Below are 22,918 nucleotides of genomic sequence, written 5' to 3' on the forward strand. Positions count from 1 at the left end.
GTCGGAAAATCTGATTTTAGCAAAAGGTCGTATTTTCCAAGGTCTGATTACAGGGGCTGGGTGGAATGAGGACAGAAACTAACACAGAGGTATATGGATCCAGCATCCTCTGTGCTTACCTTAGGTAGCTTTGTCTCAGGTCAGGTATCCTTTAAGAGGAGTTAGCCACTTTACTGGCTTTGGTCACATTACAACAGGGTCTCATGAGTGGTAATTTTCACAGAATAAATGTAGACTAACAAAAACACAATAACTTTTCAGAATAGTGCCCCATCTTTAACACAAGCTACACTATTGTATAGTAAATGAAAGCAGCAGCACTGAAATGACTGTAGAGAGGTGTGTATGTCTAACAGTTTGCTTTCATTTTCACTGTGAATTTCGAAGTTAAGGCCCAAGGTTAAATATTTCACCACTAATAACTTTATTCCTGGTAGGCATGTCCTCTAGTAATGACATTATAATACACACCACACTATGTTGCAACTTACACTCAGTGTCGCTTGCAATTTCTTTGCATGCTACAATTGCTGTCGTGTTAGTACAGGTCTTCCAGATGTCTGTGTAAAAATCAGTTCCAACCCACCAGGCCTGTAAGAACAAAAAAAGTTATACTTTAAGCCTAAGATTTCTTTGGCATTAAGAGGAAACTTAGAGCAAGACCGAAGCAGTAGCATGCAAGAAAAAACAAAAAAACATTTCAAGAGAATAATTTTGCTCCTTTATTAAAATTGTACCAAAAACTACTGATAAGCAAAACATTTTTACCCAATGAGGATAAGCAGACTGGGAGAAAATGTTCCCTGTGTGTCAGTAAGTCCATTGGACTTGTAAAAGTCACAGATTGAGTCTTCGGTTCCCCGTTGCCACTAAGCTTTGCTCTTGCCGATTCAGCCATGTGGATGGCTACTGCGCCTGCATGGCCCTGATCACTCCACCGCGAGAACAGATAAGAAATTGATCGAAAAAATTATCGGACAGTAAATCATCTGAAAAATCTCATCGTGTATTCCCAGCATAACTTTCAGGCAGAGAAAGAAAAGAAGGAACACAGCATAGTTATTTGTGTGCTTGGCGCTGTACATACATGTCCATCTCATCATGTCACCTCGGGTATCCTTTAACCATTTAGGGACCGGCTGCCTAACCCTCCTTAAGGACCAGGCAAATTCACCGCTCGTTCCGGGTCGTGGCTTGTTGACGTTCCAGCACTTACATCAGAGCAAGCGGGGATGCCGGCCGGAGGGGAGCGCCGATCGCCGGGGGAACAGCAGGAAGGCGAGAGGATCCTCTTCTTTCCCCCCCTACCGCCGCATCAGTAACAGGGAACACTATGATCAGCCGGTGATCTTAGTGATCACTTGACCAGGAGCCATACGCGATGGCTCCTGGTCAGTGAGGGGAGAAGTCAGCTGTCATACGACAGCTTAATCTCCCCTCTCCGGTGTGCACGATCGCGGCGGGACGCGTAGTTTACTGCGACGTAGAGTCTACATCCAGTCAGAACGGCAGCACCACCTGCTAGACGTAGATTTGTACTGTGTCGGTCTCCAAAAGGTTAAATTCACAATAATTAATTTGCCACAAAACGTTATGCAGCATTACAGAATTATGGATGCCATCATGCTTTTTTGGACCCCATCACCATGACTGGAGGAGTGACCTAGCAGCATGCTAGGTTATGTCAATTTCCTCAACAGGAGGGATATGGATCTCAGACTGACCTGCTGCACTGAATCGGTCCATATATAAAAAGGTAAGCCAGGTGACAGAGCTGCATAAAAGTTTTTACTTTATCTACTACATAAGGTATCCGGGCCACACACTGCATCTGCCCCCTCCCCCAATTTTCTCCAACTGTCAGGACTGTGCCTTAACCCTCACCTGGGTCGCCATCCTTGACCCGGAAGCAGCACTGCGAATTACATGCTTTACCTGCGCAGTTCAACACGCAGATAAGGTAAAAACTTTTGAGCAGCTCTGTCACAACAGTTAGCCTTTAAGCTGCATAAATTTGCATACAATATGGATCAACTCGGAATTAGCATCTGACCATCTTTATTTGAAATTTTACCAATACGGCTTAAAAAAGGCTTGTGCTGTTTATGAACCATGAAGTGACGGTGAGGTTTGTCACATCTACAACTTGTGGCAGTATTTGGCACACAAAGCAACATTAGTCAGACAATTAAGGTCCGTACACATGCCGGACTGGAGGCAACAACGGGTCCGTCGTTGCCTCCCGCTGGGTGGGCGTTCCAACGACAGTCCGGCGTGTGTACGCACTGTCGGCGGACTGATACGGCTGTTTCTGAGCGATCCGCCGGGCGGATCGCTCAGAAACAGCCGTATCAGTCCGCCGACAGTGCGTACACACGCCGGACTGTCGTTGGAACGCCCACCCAGCGGGAGGCAACGACGGACCCGTCGTTGCCTCCAGTCCGGCGTGTGTACGGACCTTAAGACTACAATTACATAGCAATCAACATATCAGATCTGAGCTTGACAAACCACTTTTTCAGATACTTGGCTTGTGCCAGAATAGAATTTAACAAATTACATAATTAGTATTCATATTCATTCTATTGACACTGAGTGCAGCATGACTTACATTAAACACAAATAACTACCAGTAAACAGAGAGAGAGGTTTTAGGCATACATTTGAAAAAGTCAAAAGCTAATTTAGGCGCAACGCTAAACAACAATATTACTATCCATATTGGTAAATAATTTGAGCCCAACGTTAAACAAAAAAAGTTAAACAATTTAATTGTGGTATTACATTATTGGCAAATTGACTGATAATGTTGAACCTAACCATAACCTAACCTCTCCCTAAGCCCTTAGACCCCCCTTGGCAGTGCCTAACCCCAAGAGCCCCCCTTGGCGGTGCCTAACCCCAAGAGCCCCCCTTGGCGGTGCCTAACCCCAAGAGCCCCCCTTGGCGGTGCCTAACCCCAAGAGCCCCCCTTGGCGGTGCCTAACCCCAAGATCCCCCCTTGGCGGTGCCTAACATTAACACACCCCGATCCCCGATAATAATATGATATATTTCAATTCAATTGCAGCCGCCCGCTAAATAGCGTAACGGCTTTCTATATGACGATAAACAATTGTGCCCACACATATATCGATAAATAACAACTTCGCCCATTTTTTGGCTGTGACTTTTTCAACTGCTCCTAGGTTTTAGATTCACTGCATAGGTACATCATTCCTGGACAAAATTAATAAGACTACATCACAAAGATGTGAATTTGTTTTCACCTTTTCCATTGTGTGTTTCGAGTTGGTCGTCTTTTTACCACTAGATAAAATGCAGTCACAGGTTGTATTCAGTTCTGATTCAAGCTATCAATTTTAAACTTCTTGTGACTGAATACATTTAAAAAAGTATACCAGATGCGAAACATGCTAGATAAAACGGGTGGAGCGGGCATATACCATCACCTGTCCTGATGCCTGTCGCTCCCCCCGCATTATACCTAAATGCCCCTCCGGCAGCCTCATCTTGGTCGCTGAAGTCAGACACTACTGCGCAGGCCGGGCTGTGCGTGTCCTACAGCACACACCCATGTCCAGGAGCTGCGCAGGTGTATGACATCAGTACGTCATACGCAGAATGCGCCCAGCCACGGTGTGCGCTGTAGGATGCACGCAGCTGTAAATGCATTTTTTTTTCTCAAAAATGTCAGTCAGTATATACTAGCAGTAACTTTACATATCAGTCTCTATATAATAAATTAACCCTCTGTAGCACTAGTGTGCTACAGCCAAACTGTTCTGAGACACAATAGTGGCACAGTTCCTGTTCAGTAGACAAAGTACTACCATAGCAAATATTTGTGTCACTAGCAGCAGCTTTATGGCTTGGTACCGTAACCTTCAAATCACTCTGACAACAGTGTGCCATTTTCCCTTTCAATATGCAAGGCTCTTCAACGCAATGTAAAGATGCTTTATAAATGTATTCTCTGAGAACAAGCATATTACAGTTGTTGTAGAATATTCTTTGAAGCAAAATACATCACCACTGCTGTGTTACTGCAGAAAATATTCAGTCATATTCTATATACAGCATCAGTGACATACATGGTAATTTAATGTTTCCTCTGGCAGTGCCAACATGTTATGGCTTAGCTGAGACTATGGCTTCTTCTAGGATAAAAACTGAAGAAGACAGGCCTGCAGGAGAACTTGATAAAAAGATTTGCCCTAGGAGCACTGCTACTCAATACTTTCATCACCTAAACAACAAAGGCAGAGTCCGATTCTCCTCAGAGCTGTTGCCCCATCCCTGCTAGGCTATTCCACAGAGCATCTGCCCATCACCTTACAGTTCTGTGTTCAAACAAACCCTAAATGCACACAGCTGCTGCTGACTGAATTTCTCTTCCAACAATAAGTAAACCCTAAAGAACTGGCTCCCCCCACATTTGCCATCCACAATGCAATAAAAAAAACTTGATTTGACAGCAATTTGATAAAAATTAAATCCATTATACAGAAAAAGTGAGGTATGTGAAATATGATTGAATCTTCAGTTTATCGATATAAGTGAAGTGGCTGATTTTTTGTTTCTCAATCCTTGAGAAATGATGAAAACTGAATGGTGTAGATTAGATTGCCAATTTCTTAGCATATACACCCAAGCATTTTTTGTCACAGTTGTCAATCAATCATTTTTATCATAATTGGGGAAAGACTGAACACATATTGTAACATTTTAAAAATCTGACCAATCAATAAGAAAAGTTGACTAATTCTCAACTTGAAAACAAATTTTTAAAAATTGTATGGTGTGTGGAGACCTTAAAAAGGTGGCTACACGATACCAGTTTTCTAAATGTATTTTCAATTCAATGATTACAATAAAGGTTTCTGATTGATTGTAACATTTATAAAATCTGACCAATCCACCACACATGTTCAATCTTTCCAATAATGAAAGATAAAATGATTGCAAACTGATAAAAATTGCTTGGGTGTCTATATTAAGAAATTGACAAGCTACCCTACACCATTCAATTTTCATAAAAAGTGATAAGAAAAATCCATTGCTCCCAATATGAAGGGGGGGGGGGGGGGAGGCTTTCTATTTTCCAGGAAATCTGATTATTTTTTTTAATAGCCATAAAATCAGGTCATTTTATTGTATGGTGTGTGGCCACCTTTAGACTAAGATAAAGTTTAAGGCTGGTCTATGGGATGCAAATAATTCTGGCTTCCAGGATTTTGCAAATTCTGTATACAAGTTTATACGGCTTGAAAATGGACAAACTATCCTGCAAAGTTTGCGTAGCTGCAGTACTATTCGCTTAGTTAAGACGAATAATTAGCAGGACAACGGCAGCGGCTTAAGTGACCGGGTGGGACTTTGGCTGCAGGGGTCCTGTAGAAGCCCCAGGTAAGTGAAACTTTTAGTTTTTATCTTCCCCAGAGAACCCCCTTTAAAGCGGAACTGAAGAAAAACACACACACACACACCAGGGCTGTGGAGTCGGAGTCGTGGAGTCGGAGTCGTGCAATTTTGGGTGCCTGGAGTCGGAGTCGGGAAAAAATGCACCGACTCCTAATGAATTTGTAACTGTAATTAAAATAGAAAATGATAAAATGTTCTATTTCTCAGATAATAGTCATTAAAAATAATGTATATATACAGTATATATACAGTAATAGCTGTACTTAGTCCACAAAAATGAAATAAACCAATCAAAATTAGTTATTTGTGCAGCTTCAATAAAGCAGTCTCCGTATTTTTAAGGTCAGATATACATATCTGATTGTGACTGTATATATGATGTGTACACAGGAATCTCTTATATATACACTAAATAACATCTATGCTGTAAGAATAAAGCCTGATGTGTAGCTGTGTCACTAATAGAGATGGTCAACGAGATGGAAATAATTCTGCATTGATGCTGATTTATGCAAATGTATGCACTCCCTTTGCTGATGAAATCAAATAATTTGATATGTTGTTAAAATTTGGTTTGGTGACTACAAATTAAAGGGCAACTGAGACGGATGAAAAGTAAAGTTTTATACATACCTGGGGCTTCCTCCAGCCCCCTTCAGGCTAATCAGTCCCTCGCTGTCCTCCACCACCCGGATCTTCTGCTATGAGTCCTGGTAATTCAGCCAGTCAGCGCTGTCCAGCCGCATACTGCTCCCACAGCCAGGAACATTCTGCACCTGCGCAATAGTGCTGCACAGGTGTAGTATGCTTCTGGCGGCGGAGTGTGTGCATGCGCACTACGCCCGACTGGCTCAAGTACCTGGACTCATAGCAGAAGATCCAGGTGGTGGAGGAGGAGGACAACGAGGGACTGATTATCCTGAAGGCGGCTGGAGGAAGCCCCAGGTATGTATAAAACTTTAATTTCATCTGTCTCAGGTTTACTTTGTTACACAGTAGTACTATACTCTACATATGCACTCCCCACAGAGCTGCAGGGAATCCACTGAGAATGCTGTGCACATTGAACACAGAGGTGTTGTCTGTTTACAATCTCCTCATTCCCCTGCAGAGTACCTGCACATCATTCTTACATGTACCCACACTTACATTGCCTAGGGCCTGATAGATGTTCTTTGTTCCGGTTTGTACCTTTTACAAGTACTCTTACCACGGACTAGTTTAAGGCTGCTTACACACCAAGACGTTACAGGCGCCTGTAACGCTCCCCCAACGCACAGCAATGTAACACAAGTGGGCTGTTCACACAGCCCACGTTGCGTTACATGTAACGCTGCACATTCTGTGCAAAGTGCAGCATGCTACGGCGTTGGAGCGGCTATAGCCGCGTTAGACTGTTTGCACATGCGCAGTGGGGGGCGGAGAGAGCCAGCTACAGTAGCCGCGCACATGGCTACTTAATATTCACTGCACTGGCGGGCGATGATTGGCCGGCGGGACCACGTGATGCGGAGTGTCTCGCTCCGCATCACGTGGTCCCGCTGGCCAATCAGCGCCACTCTGGGAGACATAGGACTCGAGCCGCCTAACGCGGCTCACTCTACCGTCGGCTCTTGCAGCACCATACGTTGTGTTAGGTGCACGTTATGCGACCTTAACGTGGCACCTAATGCAACGTCTTGGTGTGCAAGAAGCCTTAGTCTAAAGGGAATAAATATAGTAGTCTACATATCCTTCTCACTTCAGTGGTCTTGTAAAATTCCTAAGCGTTGGCAGTTAAGAGACGAATTTCATGTTACATACTTTTAATCAACAAAATTGTAATATGCAAATTAGAGGAGTCGGAGTCAAGGAGTCGGTGGAATCCTAAACTGAGGAGTCGGAGTCGGATTTTTGGACCGACTCCACAGCCCTGACACACACACATGCATATATGTATGCATATATGTATGCGTGTGTGTGTGTGTGTGCGTGCATGTATGTGTGCATGTGTGCATGCATGTATGTGTGCATGCATGTATGTGTGCATGCATGTATGTAAGCGTGTATGCATGCGTGTATGCATGTATGCATGCGTGTATGTGTGTATGTATGCGTGTATGCATGCATGTATGCATGCATGCATGCGTGTATGCATGTATGCATGCGTGTATGCATGCATGCGTGTATGCATGCGTGCATGTATGCGTGCGTGCATGTATGTGTGCGTGCATGTATGTGTGCGTGCATGTATGTGTGCGTGCATGTATGTATGTGTGCGTGCATGTATGTATGGGTGCGTGCATGTATGTATGTGTGCGTGCATGTATGTATGTGTGCGTGCATGTATGTATGTGTGCGTGCATGTATGTATGTGTGCGTGCATGTATGTATGTATGTGTGCGTGCATGTATGTATGTATGTATGTGTGCGTGCATGTATGTATGTATGTGTGTGTGCGTGCATGTATGTATGTATGTGTGTGTGCGTGCATGTATGTATGTATGTATGTGTGCGTGCATGTATGTATGTATGTGTGCGTGCATGTATGTATGTATGTGTGCGTGCATGTATGTATGTATGTATGTGTGCGTGCATGTATGTGTGCGTGCATGTATGTGTGCGTGCATGTATGTGTGCGTGCATGTATGTGTGCGTGCATGTATGTGTGCGTGCATGTATGTGTGCGTGCATGTATGTGTGCGTGCATGTATGTGTGCGTGCATGTATGTGTGCGTGCATGTATGTGTGCGTGCATGTATGTGTGCGTGCATGTATGTATGTATGTATGTATGTATGTATGTATGTGTGCATGTATGTATGTGTGCGTGTATGTGTGTGTGCGTGTATGTATGTATGTATGTATGTATGTATGTATGTATGTATGTATGTATGTGTGCATGTATGTATGCGTGCATGTATGTATGCGTGCATGTATGTATGCGTGCATGTATGTATGCGTGCATGTATGTGTGCGTGCGTGCATGTATGCGTGCATGTATGTGTGCGTGCGTGCATGTATGCGTGCATGTATGTGTGCGTGCGTGCATGTATGCGTGCATGTATGTGTGCGTGCGTGCATGTATGCGTGCATGTATGTGTGCGTGCGTGCATGTATGCGTGCATGTATGTGTGCGTGCGTGCATGTATGCGTGCATGTATGTGTGCGTGCGTGCATGTATGTGTGCGTGTGTGCGTGCATGTGTGCGTGCATGTATGTGTGCGTGCGTGCGTGTATGCGTGCGTGCATGTATGCATGCGTGCATGTATGCATGCGTGCATGTATGTATGCGTGCATGTATGTATGCGTGCATGTATGTATGCGTGCATGTATGTATGCGTGCATGTATGTATGCGTGCATGTATGTATGCGTGCATGTATGTATGCGTGCCTGTATGTATGCGTGCATGTATGTATGCGTGCATGTATGTATGTATGCGTGCATGTATGTATGCGTGCATGTGTGTGCGTGTATGTATGTGTTTTGTGTGTGTGTGTATAAGTTTCACTTACCTGGGGCTTCTGTGCCCACACATCCTGTGCCCACACAGCTTCAAGACAATCCTTCGTTCCCACGCCGCTGGTTACTTTCACTTCGAGCAGCTGGATACTACTGCACCTAGGCGGCCCTGGCGGTGCGCATCCTCGTTCATGCTCCCATTGCCGGGAGCGAACTGCGCAGGCGCAGTAGAGATTATTCTCCTACTGCACCTGTGCAGTATGCTCCTGGCTACGGGAACAAGTAAGAGGATACCCGCGGCCAGGGCGCAGTGGACCTAGACTTAGAAGTAGAGTATCCACTGCGTGAAGACAAGTGAGCCGTGGCGGGGAACGGAGGATCGCTTTGAAGCTGCGTGGGCTCAGGATGGCTGCAGGGGGCTGGCAGAAGCCCCAGGTAAGTGAAACTCTTATTTTAAAGGTTCTTTGGTTCTGCTTTAAGCCTATGAAGGGATCAAGAAAAGCTTATGCAGCCAGTGCCATGAGCACATGCAGGAACCCACAACCCTCATCACACTTCATATCTCACTGATTTGACTACAATACAGTGAAATTGGGCTGCTACACTTTAAACAACCTTTCCTTTTCGTTACTAAATTCCAAATGGGAAATTTTACTTTAACGGGTCGAGGGTGAATCTCATCCCTATGTGTCACTAGTATCACTTGCTATGTATTTTACATGCATTTAAGCAATAATGACCCCACAACCATCAAAATGTTTTAGGTCGCATTCACAGTGGGATGTTATGGTCGCACGTTAAAAAGTCTTATACCGCAGCTCACCGCACTGCAATGCTAATCTCCTATGGGCCGTTCACAGTGCGACGTTAAAAAAAAAAAAATGTTGCGTTGTGGTAACTCACTGCTTGCAGTGCGTTACCTCTTAATGTAGATACGTTGCGACTTTAAAGTCGCATCAAACCACAACGTCCCACCGTGAATACAGCGTTAAAGATATAGGATTCTGTAGACTTGTTATTTTGGCATGCAGCCATATGGTACTACACCATTCTGCACTGTTCTTTACTGCCATAAAATCCATCCATCCCAAGATGTCATATCAGATGGTAAACACAGAAAACAGTATAGATAAAGAAACTGTACATTCCCAGCAGAGTGGACTTTCACTGGTGCCTTCAGTTTTTTCAGAGACCAACAGAACTGAAGAAAAATTGACAGTGAACAACGGAATGGAAAAGTGACTTACATTGTCAATGGTTGCGATGAATAGCAAAGCTATGGACGTTATGTGGAAGATGATAATAAAAGCGAGGACGACCAACATTTTCTTAACGTTCCTCTAGAAGACCAAGTAGAAACTGAAATACAAAAATAAGAGTATTGTTACACCTATGTTCTGACAGAAATTAGCAATATGGCGCATAAAGGGAACCTGAAGTGAGGGGAATATGGAGGTTAACATTTAATTTGAAACAATTGCATATTGCCTGGCTGTCCTGCGGACCCTCTGCCTCTGATAGTTTTAGCCATAGACCCTGAACAAGCGTGAAGATCAGAGCCTTCTGACAAAATCTGACAAGATTAAGTGAATGCTTGTGATGTGTGTTATTAAACAACAACAACAACAACAAATAACATTTGTAAAGCGCTTTTTCTCCCGTGGGACTCAAAGCGCATAAGCATGGCTCCGACCATCGTGGTACAGAGGAAGAATTTTATAAATCTGGAAATGCCAGGCTAAACAGGTGGCTTTTCAGTCTGGATTTGAATAGCTCCAGGGATGGTGCGGTCTTTACTGGGTGTGGTAGGGAGTTCCAAAGAGTAGGGGCAGCATGACAGAAGGCTCTGTCTCCAGATCTTTTGAGGTGCACTCTGGGAGTGACCAAGTTTATAGAACTTGCTGATCTGAGGTTGTGAGAGGTGTGGTGCAGCTTCAGCAAGTCCTTCATGTATCCAGGGCCCAGATTGTGCAGGGATTTGAATGTCAGCAGTCCAATCTTGAAGAGTATTCTCCATTCTACTGGTAGCCAGTGCAGTGAGCGAAGGATCGGTGTAATGTGACAGTAGCGAGGCTGGTTTGTTAGCAATCTGGCAGCAGCATTCTGCACTAATTGCAGGCGACGCAGGTCTTTTTTGGGGAGGCCAGCATAAAGGGCATTGCAGTAGTCCAGCCGTGATGTGATGAAGGCGTGGACTAGGGTTTCAAGATCCTCTGGGGGAATCAGATGTTTAATCTTTGCAATGTTCTTCAGATGAAAGAAGGAAGATTTAACTACAGATGAAATTTGGTTTCTGAAACTCAATTCCCCATCGATTAGTACGCCAAGGCTGCGCACAAGGTTGGAGCTGTTTATGTCTGAATTCCCAATCCTGATTGGTGTTGCTTTAGGATAGAGCTGTTTTGATGGCGAGCACTGGCTTTGGACAAACAGGACCTCAGTTTTGTCAGCATTCAGTTTCAACCAGTTATCATTCATCCATGCCTGAAGCTCAGCTAAGCAAGAGTTTATTTTTGGGGTAGGGTCTGTTCCACCAGGTTTGAAGGACAGGTATAGCTGTGTGTCATCGGCGTAGCAGTGGTACGTCAGGCCATGTCGTTGGATAAGTGTACCGAGTGGCAACATGTAGATTGCAAACAGCAGAGGGGATAGGATTGATCCTTGTGGCACTCCGAATTGTAGAGGTGCAGGTTTGGACATTATAGGTCCTAGGGATACTCTCTGTGTTCTGTCAGTCAGGAATGATCTGAACCACTGGAGGACTGATCCACTGATGCCACAGTACTCCTGCAGTCTGTTAAGCAGGATTTCATGGTCAACTGTATCAAAAGCAGCTGAGAGATCCAACAGGATTAGGATGGAGCATTCCCCTCTGTCCCTTGCCATGAGCAGATCGTTGCAGACTTGGATGAGGGCTGTTTCGCAGCTGTGGTGTTTCTTAAAGCCAGATTGTAGAGGGTCCAGGATGTTGTTTACTGACAGCCTGGTTTCAAGTTGCAGATAGACAGCCTTTTCAATAACTTTACCTAAGAAGGGGAGGTTGGAGACAGGTCTGTAGCTGCTCATAGCATCTGGATCCATGGAAGGTTTTTTAAGAAGGGGCTTGATGATTCCTTCTTTTAGAGAGGTAGGAAACCTCCCTGCTTGCAGAGAGCAATTTACTATTTTGTGAAATGCTGGACCAAGCAGGTCAGGGCATTTCAGCATATGTTTAGTTGGTCCAGGTCGCAGGTTGTCTGGCGGAGACGACAGAGGATGTCTGAGATCTCTTCCTCACTAATACTTTTGAAATCAGTCCAGGGTGTTAGGTTGTTTTTGCAGCTATTTCCATTAGTTGCATGAGAGAGAAGGATATGGATTTTTCCTTTTCAAATAATACCAGTTGCCCGACTCTCCTGCTGATCCTGTGTCTCTGTTACTTTTAGCCACAACCCCTCAGCAAGCATGCAGATCAGGTGCTCTGACTGAAGTCAGACTGGATTAGCTGCATGCGTGTTTCAGGTCTGTGATTCAGCCACTACTGCAGCCAAATATATCAGCAGGAGGTCAGGCAACTGGTATTGTTTGAAAGGAAATAAATATGGCAGCCTCCCTATCCTTCTCACTTCAGGTGTCCTTTAGGCAGTGGATTCCCTTAGCAATTCACCAGAGTTGAAATATGGAATTTGAGCACAAAAATCTTGCCTGCATTGATAAAGAAAACATTAGATGATTTTATCTTTCAAGAAATGACCCAAAAAAAAAAAAAAAAAAAAAAAAAACCACCTCAATATTAAAAACTTGAGCTGGCCATGCACTGGCCCGATTTGCGGCCGTTTCGACAGCAGATTCGATCACTGGGATGGAATCTGCTGCCAATCGTTCGCGCTTAACGCACCCACCGATCAGATTTCTTCCCGAAAACGGATCGGTCCGTCGATCGCGCCGTGCAGAAAAATACCGTCGATCACCCGCGGGTAGGGAGCGCGTCGCTAGCGGCAGCCGATCTGATCAGGTATACATTACCTGATTCTGGCTCCCGGGCATCTTCTCCGCGCTGCACCGCTCTGTTCCTGCTTCCATCCCAGCGTACATTAACTTCCTGTGTCACTCCAGTGACCAGGAAGTTCAAATAGAGGGCGCTCTATTTGAACTTCCTGGTCACGGAGTGACATGGTGTACGCTGAGATGCGGTGCGGGGTGCAGCGCGGAGAAGAGGACCCGGAGCCAGCTTTAGGTAATGTATACGGGGGGGGGGGGGGGGGGGGGAACAGGCGGCAGGAGCAGCTCAACAGATTGTGATCGGTCTCAGGCTGAAACCGATTCACAATCTGTTTGCAGTAAAGGCAGCCATACGATCCCTCTCCGATCAGATTCGATCAGATAGGGATCTGTCAGCTGGTCGATCTAATGGCAAATCGACCAGTGTATGGCTACCTTAAGTGGTTTTTAAATTAATTTTGGCCATTTAGTCATTCCCCAAAAAGTACACTAGAGGGAGACAAAGCGTTGTGCAATTTTTCATCACATTTCCCAAACCTTTAGTTTTGACATCAAACAAGTAATTTCTTCCGATAGTTGTCAAAAGTCATAAATTCAGCAGAATGAGAATACTGTGTTTACATTTTTCAAGTGTGTGGAAGGATGCTTAGTCATTTGCTCTTTAAAAGACTGATGTTTTCTATGTGCCTATAAACAGAATGCCCCTTGCATTAGTATCTGTCCTGGTTTTATACAAATTAAAGTACACACAAGTTATGTATACATCATCTGAAAGCAAGCACCTGATCCCTTTGTAAATACGAAGAGGAAATAAGCACACAGAGGAAAATGTTTACTGTATTGGGGCACTAGCTACTTGAGCACAGCACTGGTGTCCTGAGACCTGCTGTAGTCTCTCTGATGCTGGTGAATGTTAAGCAGCATGGCAGGGAGTGGAGAAGCTGCATTGCTGCAGTAAGGAGTAGGGTAATGAACGCCATCTAGAAGACATCCTGTATCTCACAAAACAGATTACACCCCTCACATTTCTTTAGTATCTTTTTATAGGACAACACTTCATATATGATACTTTGTTATATAAGCTGTACACCAACTACTCTGTATCAATTTAAAATTTGCTGTCCCATCAAAGTAAATCAACACAGCCATTAATGTCTAAACCGCTGGCAACAAAAGTACACACTTCAGTGAAGAACGTCAAAATTGTGCCCAAAAGGTCAATATTTTGTTCCCCTATTATTTTCCAGCACTGCCTTAACTCGTTTGGGCATGAAGTTCACTAGAGCTTGAGGGCCCGTTTCCACTATAGCGTTGCGGAATCGCCGGCGAATCACCGCAGGCAAATCGCATGCGGGTGCGATTCCGCATGCGGTTTTTGCCGCGATTTCGCATAGGTTAGGGTGATGCGATTTTAACCATGTCACTGCCTGTGTGAATTAACATGGGTACCTATGCGAAATCGCATGCGAATTCGCGGGAAAAAAACACATGGGGAAAACGCATGCGATTTCCCTATTAAATACATTGCGTGCGATTCGCCTGCATTCCCCACGCAGGCGAATTCTGAGGACCCTACCATGCAGATTTTTTCTGCACAGAAAAACGTTCAGGAAAACGCACAAGTGGAAACAGTCCCATCCACTTGTACTGGCTATGCGAATTCGCATGCAGGCAACGCATGCGAATTCGTGATAGTGGAAACGGGCCCTCAGAGGTTGCCACAGGAATCCTTTCAATCAGCTGGTGGCTTTTAGAGACCTTGCGCTCCTCCACTTTACCGTGTTGAAGATGCCCCCACAGATTCTCTATAGGGTTTAGGTCTGGAGACATGCTTAGTCAGCACCCTTAACCTCAGATTCACCTCATCTTGGAGTTGTGTTTGGGGTCATTACCGTGTTGGAATACTGTCTTGCAGCCCAGTTTCTGAAGGGAAAGGATAATGCTCTGCTTTAGTATGTCACAGTACTTGCTGGCATTTATGGTTCCCTTAATGAACTGTAGTTCCCCAGGTGCCGACAGCACTCATGAAGCCCCATATGACACTCCTCACCTGGTTGCCGCCACATTCTTGACAACATCTGAATCAAGTAAGTTTATCTTTATCAAGTTAGATCAAGTTAGACTTTTAGATTGTAAGCTCGCCCTTTAGATTGTAAGCTCGCAAGGGCAGGGCTCTCTCCCCCTTTTGTGTCTTGGAAATCATATAATTATTATTCATCATGTTACTTTTATCACTGTCATTACCAATTCTGTATTTTGTATTCTGTATGCTGTATCATTTTTTGTATTTTGTCACTAATTATGTATCTTGTATATTAGTGTACACCATTGTCTGTATTATGTACCCCATGTTTGTTTCTTACTTTGTACAGCGCCACGAAATATGTTGGCGCTTTATAAATCAATAATAATAATAATCAAGTTGATCAAGTAAGTTTACCTTCCGGCTTGAAGGAGGAAGTGCGCCATAGTGAAGCTTGCAACGCGACCATTAGGTCGCTTGCAAGCTCGTTGAAACGCAGGGCGGACGGTGGCATTATGGGTAATTAACCTCGCCGCATCCAGCTGCAATTAAAGCTCATTTGAATCACAAGTCACCACCGTGGTTACTCGAGATTTGGCAGTGATGAGCATGCCTGGCAGCAACCCTGCCAGCACTCATACCACTATTTGCAAAATAAAAAAGTGGGTATATGACTGAGCATGTGCACTCAACCTCTTTGGTAAACCATGACAACGCCTGTTCTGAGTCAAACGTTTGGTGGAAAAGCCAGTAAGCCTCTACATCTAACCAACCAGAACAGGTTTCAGAGTACCCACATTTTCTCAGCTATTTACAGTGTCCAATATTATTCTGTAGTCTTTATAAATATGTGTATATTTGTAGGATGATTAAAACTTGATATATACAGTACATACAGGCAACATTTCTTATAAGCTCAAAATAGTAAGTGAAATCAACAAATGAAGTTAGCCACAAAACACTTGAAAAACATCCAGGTTCACACGCAGTATTGAACATTATCAAAAAAGAAAAAAAAAAAAGTGTGTATGGCTCTGGTACAATAGTATTTATTTCACAGCTGAAAATGTACCTTCCTGTTCAAACCTAAAAACACAGCCGCTCCTTTCCTGTACCCAGTTCCAAGGCAATAAAAACAGGCATACTCTCCAAACAACGTCATTATTAAATATTTAGCTCTAAATGGGACTATATACCAGCAGCAAATGCTTGCAAGGTTAGCCACTAACATACCACCAACAACAAATCTAATCAACAGTGAATGCTCTAGTAGGCCTGGTGCACACCAAAAACCGCTAGCAGATCCGCAAAATGCTAGCAGATTTTGAAACGCTTTTTCTTCTTTTTCTGCAGCGTTTCAGCTAGCGTTTTGCGGTTTTGTGTAGCGGTTTTGGTGTAGTAGATTTCATGTATTGTTACAGTAAAGCTATTGCTGAACAGCTACTGTAACAAAAAACGCCTGGCAAACCGCTCTGAAGTGCCGTTTTTCAGAGCGGTTTGCGGTTTTCCTATACTTAACATTGAGGCAGAAACGCCTCCGCAATCCAAAATCTGCAGCAGCCCGGGAGTATGCGTTTCTGCAAAACGCCTCCCGCTCTGGTGTGCACCAGCCCATTGAAATACATTACCCTAGCGGATCCGCACCCGCAAGCGGATCGCAAACCGCAGCAGAACCGCTCTGGTGTGCACTAGGCCTAAGTTTGTCTGCCTGTACATTTTTAGCTATTCGTGTACCTTACAAATTTAGAAATCTATAACTGGCATTACACTCACGTTCCATTCCCCTTTTTACAGTTCAAGTTTTTATTAAAAAAAAAAAAGCACAATATAGATTTAAAGTAAGATTAAACTCAAGAAACATTTGTTCTCCCTATTGTGTATATGTGTATGTGATGTAAAGGAATGTATTTATGTACTATTGTATGTATGGGCTATTATGTTTTGTATTTTTGTTTTTTTAATTACTTGTACTGTAAATTCACAGTTTATACGTAGTATGGCCTCCAGAACTACACAGGGCATAGCCAGGTTTGCCCCTACTCTACCATCTGAGGTGCCACAAGTACCTGTAGGGAAACTAGTAGGGCCCATATCTCCTGAGTTTTCTCCTAGGAGATAATTTTTCATCTTCTCTTTAAATTAAACTTAGCTCTTTGCAATTGCAATAGTACCAAAATGTAGGTGAAAAGGGTACTATTGAAATGATTTTCTTGTTTGTTGGTTGCTTAACCACCGTGGCGTCACATTTATTGCGGCCATGGGTGGCTTTTTAAAAGGGGGAAAAAAAAAGAAGAAAAAAAAGCGTGTGTTAAAGTTGGTGTAGTTAGCACTAGGCTAGCTACACTACCACCCCCCCCCCTCCCCAAAGTCCCCCCGCACTGTTTCCCCCCCATCCCCCCCTTCCCCCCGATCGCCTCCAATATTTACCTGGCAGCGATCATAGACGTCATGCGCAGCTCCGTTCGCCGCCATAGCGACCCCTGGAGGCTGGAGGGGGGGGGGGGGTGGGCTTATGTATTCCGAGGCGATCGGAGGGAGGGTGTCAGAGCGGGCCGGCTGCGATCGGGAAGGGGGGGGGGGGGTTATGTAGCTAGCCGAGGGCTAGCGACACACCCCACAGAAAATTTTATTTAAAAAGACCCTCCAGGGGCTGAGCAATCCACCGCGGCAGTAATGGACATGCGGAGCTAGTCATTACCGCCAAGGTGGTTAAAGAAAACCTGTAACAAAGAAGCTCCCATGGGGGGGGGGTGCTCACCTCGAGTGGGGGAAGCCTCTGGATCCTATCGAGGCTTCCCCCGTCCTCCTGTGTCCCACGGCGGCGAAAAATCTCCGGGAATGGCGGGGATGTAAATATTTACCTTACCGGCTCCAGTGCAGGCGCAGTATCGGCTCTCCACTCGGAGATAGGTGGAAATAGCCGATCACTGTGGGGCCGCTCTACTGCGCAGGTGCAAGTCTCTTACGCCTGCGTAGTAGAGCGGACCCGACAGAGATCAGCTATTTCCGCTTATCTCCTTGCTGAAAGCCGCAACAGCGCCCCCACTGGAGCAAGGGAAGGTAAATATAGCAAGCCTCGTCAGGTTTGTCGAGCACGGGTTGCGGGACGCTTCGAGGGAGCCAGCGCTGGATTTCCTGCAGCTACAGGGGAGGGGGAAGCCTCATTGGGACCCTGAGGCTTCCCCCTCCCGAGGAGAGTACCCCCCCCCCCCCAGGGGAACTTTTTTTTGTTACAGAGTCTCTTTAAAGGATTTCCAAGGTGAAAAATTAAATCAAGCTTTACTTTACTTCTTCCAGCCCCCAGAAGTCATTTGTGTTCATCGCCGCAGTTCTGGTCTTCTTCTGAGTCCCGCTGGCAACCTCTGAAGGATCGCTGACCCGGTGATGTGGGTGCTTTCTCACATGCGCATAAGACGCCAACCCGTCGAGGGTCAGCGATCCTTTAGAGGCTGCCAGCAGGACCAAGGAAAAGACCGGAGCTGCGGCGAGGGACAAAAATGACTTGAAGCTCCAGGTAAGTAAAGCTACATTTAATTTTTCACCTCGCAAATCCTTTATAAAGGCACTCTATTGATAAGGTGTGAAAATATCACCTAGGAGTAAAAGTTAATTGCATATGGGCCCAGATCACCCAAATACTAGGACCAGCTGGAGGGAGCAAAGGCAGGGAGAAGTGTGTGCCACACCATGAAACTAAACACAGGCCACCAGCTGCATGGTATCCCAGCTTAGCCACTGACCAGTGAACAATGGAGTGAGAAGGGACATACTGCTGTCAGATATGGCTGGGACGTTTGAAAAGTTTCAATTATGCACTAAAGAGCACGTCTAAAAATCAAGATTTTACGGCCAAGGGCATCACATAGGTCAGAATATTATATTCTGGTCACCATAGTTCCTGGACAGGCAAACACCCGCTGAGCAAGCCACAAGCCTGCTAAATGACACTAGTACAGAGCAGTAGAAGCAATTGAAGGGTGGGATTCTAGCTAGCCACTGGGCATATCTGTGGGAATTTAATGACTTTAGCCAATCCCACCCCCTGAAAGCTCTTCACACAAGGAAGATAATGGTCCTCAGGAGTATTTAAAGTACAATTGCTGTAGACACCCAAAAATTAAAAAACTTCTATGCTACTAAACTGCACAGAAAATCACATCAATGGGTTTGCTGATAAAAGGGCACATGAATAACCAGTGTGTTTCTTCCATGAAAGAAGGCGCAGAGACCTCTGGTCAATTCTACTCCCTCCCCTAGAATGCTAGCAACAGAGGTGAAATGCTCACCCACAAACACACTATAATAATTCCAAGATTTGTATAGCGCTTTTCTCCTGCCAGACTCAAATCACTTGCGAGGCAGCACACTCAGTAGCAGTGTTAGGGAGTCTTGCCCCATAACTCCTTACTGAATAGCTTCTGGCTTACTGAATAGGAAGAGCCAAGTTTTGAACATAGGTCTCATGTGTCAGAGGCAGAGACCTTAACCAATAAAACTACCCAACCACTTTTAGAATAGTCATTTTACATTTATGGCCAGCCTAACCTTATAGTTAAGAGGAGGGGTTGACCAACAGAAAGCAGCAGGACAAGAAGGGCGGACCAGCTACCAGATACTGTTGAACTACATTTTGGAGTTTGTGTCTCTAAAGAACTTCAGGCCTCCAGCAAACCCTCCATGCACATTTCTCAATAGAGATGTGCTCACCGATGGGATCTCAACCCATGCCCATCATCATCCTCAAGAACAGGATGGGATGATCCAAAATGAAAAAGGAAAGACATGATGGGTGAAAATTCTGTCCCCACACACACACATCCCTATTTCTGACTCTGGAAAGGCTAAACAAAATAAAGAAACTAGCAGATAGGGAATGGTCATGGGTAGAACCACGGTAACCATTTCCTGGTGCCATTAAAAAATAAAATTGGAAACCTGGACATACTGGACAACTTCAGCTGGGAAAGAAGACAGCAGATGGGCATAGGTACAACATCTTTATACATATATGGGTAAAATATTTATTTTAGCTAGCTCAGATCTCCACTAACATTTAACACAACTTAATTTACAAGCAAAGTGTCCAATATAAACACCAAAAAGTAAAAACAGATTTGCATAGTTGAACTGAATCTCCACCTAATTCTTTAAGCTCTGGATAGCATGAAAGAAAACCTCTCCAGGTTCAATTTCACTGCGGTTTTCAGTTTGATGCCATGATTGCACAAGACTTCTGTGACTCCTCATCCACATGATTGGAGCTGTAGTTTCACTGACCTATGCAAGGAGTACGAGACAAACATTCAGGCACACCTAGCACCATCATTCAGTATACTGCAGGAAGCCAGGCGTACTAAACATTTCTGTTATTAGAATACTTACCGGTTTGCCTACAGAACAGAAGGTATACACCTACAATAAATCCTCTCAGTGATTCCAGGGGGCTGTTTATACCTCCACCCAAAAAATTGTTAATATGGCCCATTTACAGGTCCAAATGAAATGGAATTTGAAAACTTGGTGACTAATGTCCATAAGTTGCATAAGTTTGTGTTTACATGAAGCAAAATTAAAAGTGTGCACTTAGACTTAACTTTATCCCACCCCTGGTCATTTAGGAGCCATTCCCATGCTGTCCCTAACAAAAAAAAAAAAACACAAAATACACAACCTATTGTGTAATATTATCATCAAGTAACTAAACACTTTGTGAAGCATAGAGCCCCCCACAGCAGTTCACAATCTAAGTACGACCATAGACTATGGTATGGATATTAGACTGACTAAATACTCCCAACACACAAGGGCTGTCATTTGTAGGGATTGAGATTTGATAATTTGAGGGATAGTTTGGGGCTTGGTGCTGTACAGATCCAAGCTAGCAAAGGGTTCTGTTGCTGAGTGAGTTTTACCATTAGTCCCTTTGCCTACCTCTAATGATACCCAGTTATACCCTACATTAAAAAAAGGCACCTCTATTGTTTTAATATTTGCCTGACTCATTCTGCATCACACAAACAAATCATGGCATATTTATACAGTGCCAATATCTTCTGCAGCACATTTCAGAATACCAACTGGAGTACCAGAGGATTAGCCGCCGGTAGACTTGGACGCAGGATACAGGCGGTATGGCTTATCCTGCTGCTGCACAAGTTCCCGGTGACGTTAATTACCATTACCCCTCTACGTCCACGTGCAAGTTGGGGAATTATCGAATTCGGATGACAGCTATTGCTGGAGGCCAAGTTACAGTGATTTAAAAGTAACTTCAGCTCCGTCTTCTGACGGCGCTGAAGTTACTCACTGTGCGCTGCTATAGCCATAATTCCTATTACGGTCTATGGTGGCACCGGCTGCGGCGAAGCCTCCCACACTGGGTTGTGAGTGTTTGTACAAACCTTAGAGAAGCGGACAATCTAGTCCTTTTATTATTATTAATATAGCGCCGACATATTACGCAGCGCTGTACAGTGTGTGTAATAGAATATATATTCTATATATATATATATATATATATATATATATATATATATATATATATATATATATATATATATATAGATATAGATATAGATATAGATATATCTATATCTTGTCACTATCTGTCCCTCAAAGGAGCTCACAATCTAATCCCTACCATTGCCATATGTCTATATTATGTAGTGTAAGTACTGTAGTCTAGGGCCAATTTTAGGGGGAGCCAATTAACTTATCTGTATGTTATTGGAATGTGGGAGGAAACCGGAGTGCCCGGAGGAAACCCACACAGACACGGAGAGAACATCCAAACTCTTTGCAGATAGTGCCCTGGCTGGGATTTGAACCAAGGACCCAGCGCTGCAAGGCGAGAGAGCTAACCACTACGCCACCGTGCTGCCCGTCCTTACCACAAAGCTCGTCATAATGCCCCTACTGAAGTCTAAGATTAAAAGACAAGAAAACAACATAACTTAGTAAGCATGAAGTGAAGATGTGTTAAAATTTACCAGTGCATAGAGCTCTGAGCAGAAACTAAAGGACGCATACACACATCTAATTTTGATTTGGCCAGTTCTACCATCTCCATGTAGAATAAGAGCTTACCTACACAATCTGTTCATAGTATTCAACATGTGTTGTCCTTCATACTACATGGATTGGCCAGTCATTGATCAATCAAACTTGGATGTGTGTAGGCATCATGAGTGTTCAGCAGTAAAGTGCATTCTTCTAGCCTGCTGCAAAATCAGATTACACAAAAAAAGTAGAACAAATAGTTCATTAGAACCGTATACATAATTCTGTCTCTAAGTTCACAGAATTCAAACAAGGTTTAATTTCTGGACTGGATTATTCAAAATCATATAAGGTTTTGGCTTCATCTGATATATAAAAAAATGAAAAGGGGGGGGGGGGGGGGGGGGGGGGGAATATAGAATGAAAAGATAAAAAGTTTAGAGAAAGGTACTGAAGATCATTATAATCTTCCATCCACACAACTGACTTCAGTTTTCTGCACATAAAAGCTGAGCCCTGTAGGAGTCTGGTTTGCTTTGGCGGTTGTGCAGTTGCTATCACAAATAAACTGTACTTCATCTGGCATTGTTTTCTATACAGCAAGGACAAGGTCACCCAAGTAATAAAAACGTTCCCATAAAAGCAATGCAATCACTCTTTCACAAATAGAAATGATACAGTGTTTGACAATCTAATCATTTATAAATGAATCTTCGCACTGCAATGTAAATCGCCCTTAGGTGGCTTAAATGTAAACGCCCTTAAACATAAGTGTACTGAGTTTAATGATAATGTCCCACCCTCATAGTAAACTCAGCCTGGGGTTTCTAAACAGATACTTTCAGAAACTTGTCTGTCTGCATAGTACCACAGCTCCCGACTATAGCATTGCCTGGCAACTAGGTCATGAGACAATGGCCTCAATTCACTAAGCTTTATCGAACACTTTCAGGGGCAAACCCAGGATTTTCAAGGGGGGGGGGGGGGGGGGGATTCCTGAAAGGTCTCCCTCAGCCACGCACAGTACAGTATAATAATATGGTAGGACATC

General features: G+C 44.1%; 1 protein-coding gene across 2 annotated transcripts in view; it reads right to left on the reverse strand.

Moving 5' to 3' along the window:
• EMP2 (epithelial membrane protein 2) overlaps positions 1-22,918 on the reverse strand; it is a 92,797-nt gene that overhangs the window by 11,678 nt on the left and 58,201 nt on the right. For both annotated transcript variants that reach the window (XM_068244680.1, XM_068244681.1), the window contains 2 exons: positions 10,112-10,223; positions 492-591 (listed from right to left, as the gene is read on the reverse strand). In XM_068244680.1, coding sequence (XP_068100781.1) covers positions 492-591; positions 10,112-10,189 — 178 coding nt within the window. In that variant the 5' untranslated portion in view covers positions 10,190-10,223. The remainder of the gene's footprint in view (positions 1-491; positions 592-10,111; positions 10,224-22,918) is intronic.

This window comes from Hyperolius riggenbachi, chromosome 7 (genome assembly GCF_040937935.1).
Source record: "Hyperolius riggenbachi isolate aHypRig1 chromosome 7, aHypRig1.pri, whole genome shotgun sequence".
NCBI lineage: Eukaryota > Metazoa > Chordata > Amphibia > Anura > Hyperoliidae > Hyperolius > Hyperolius riggenbachi.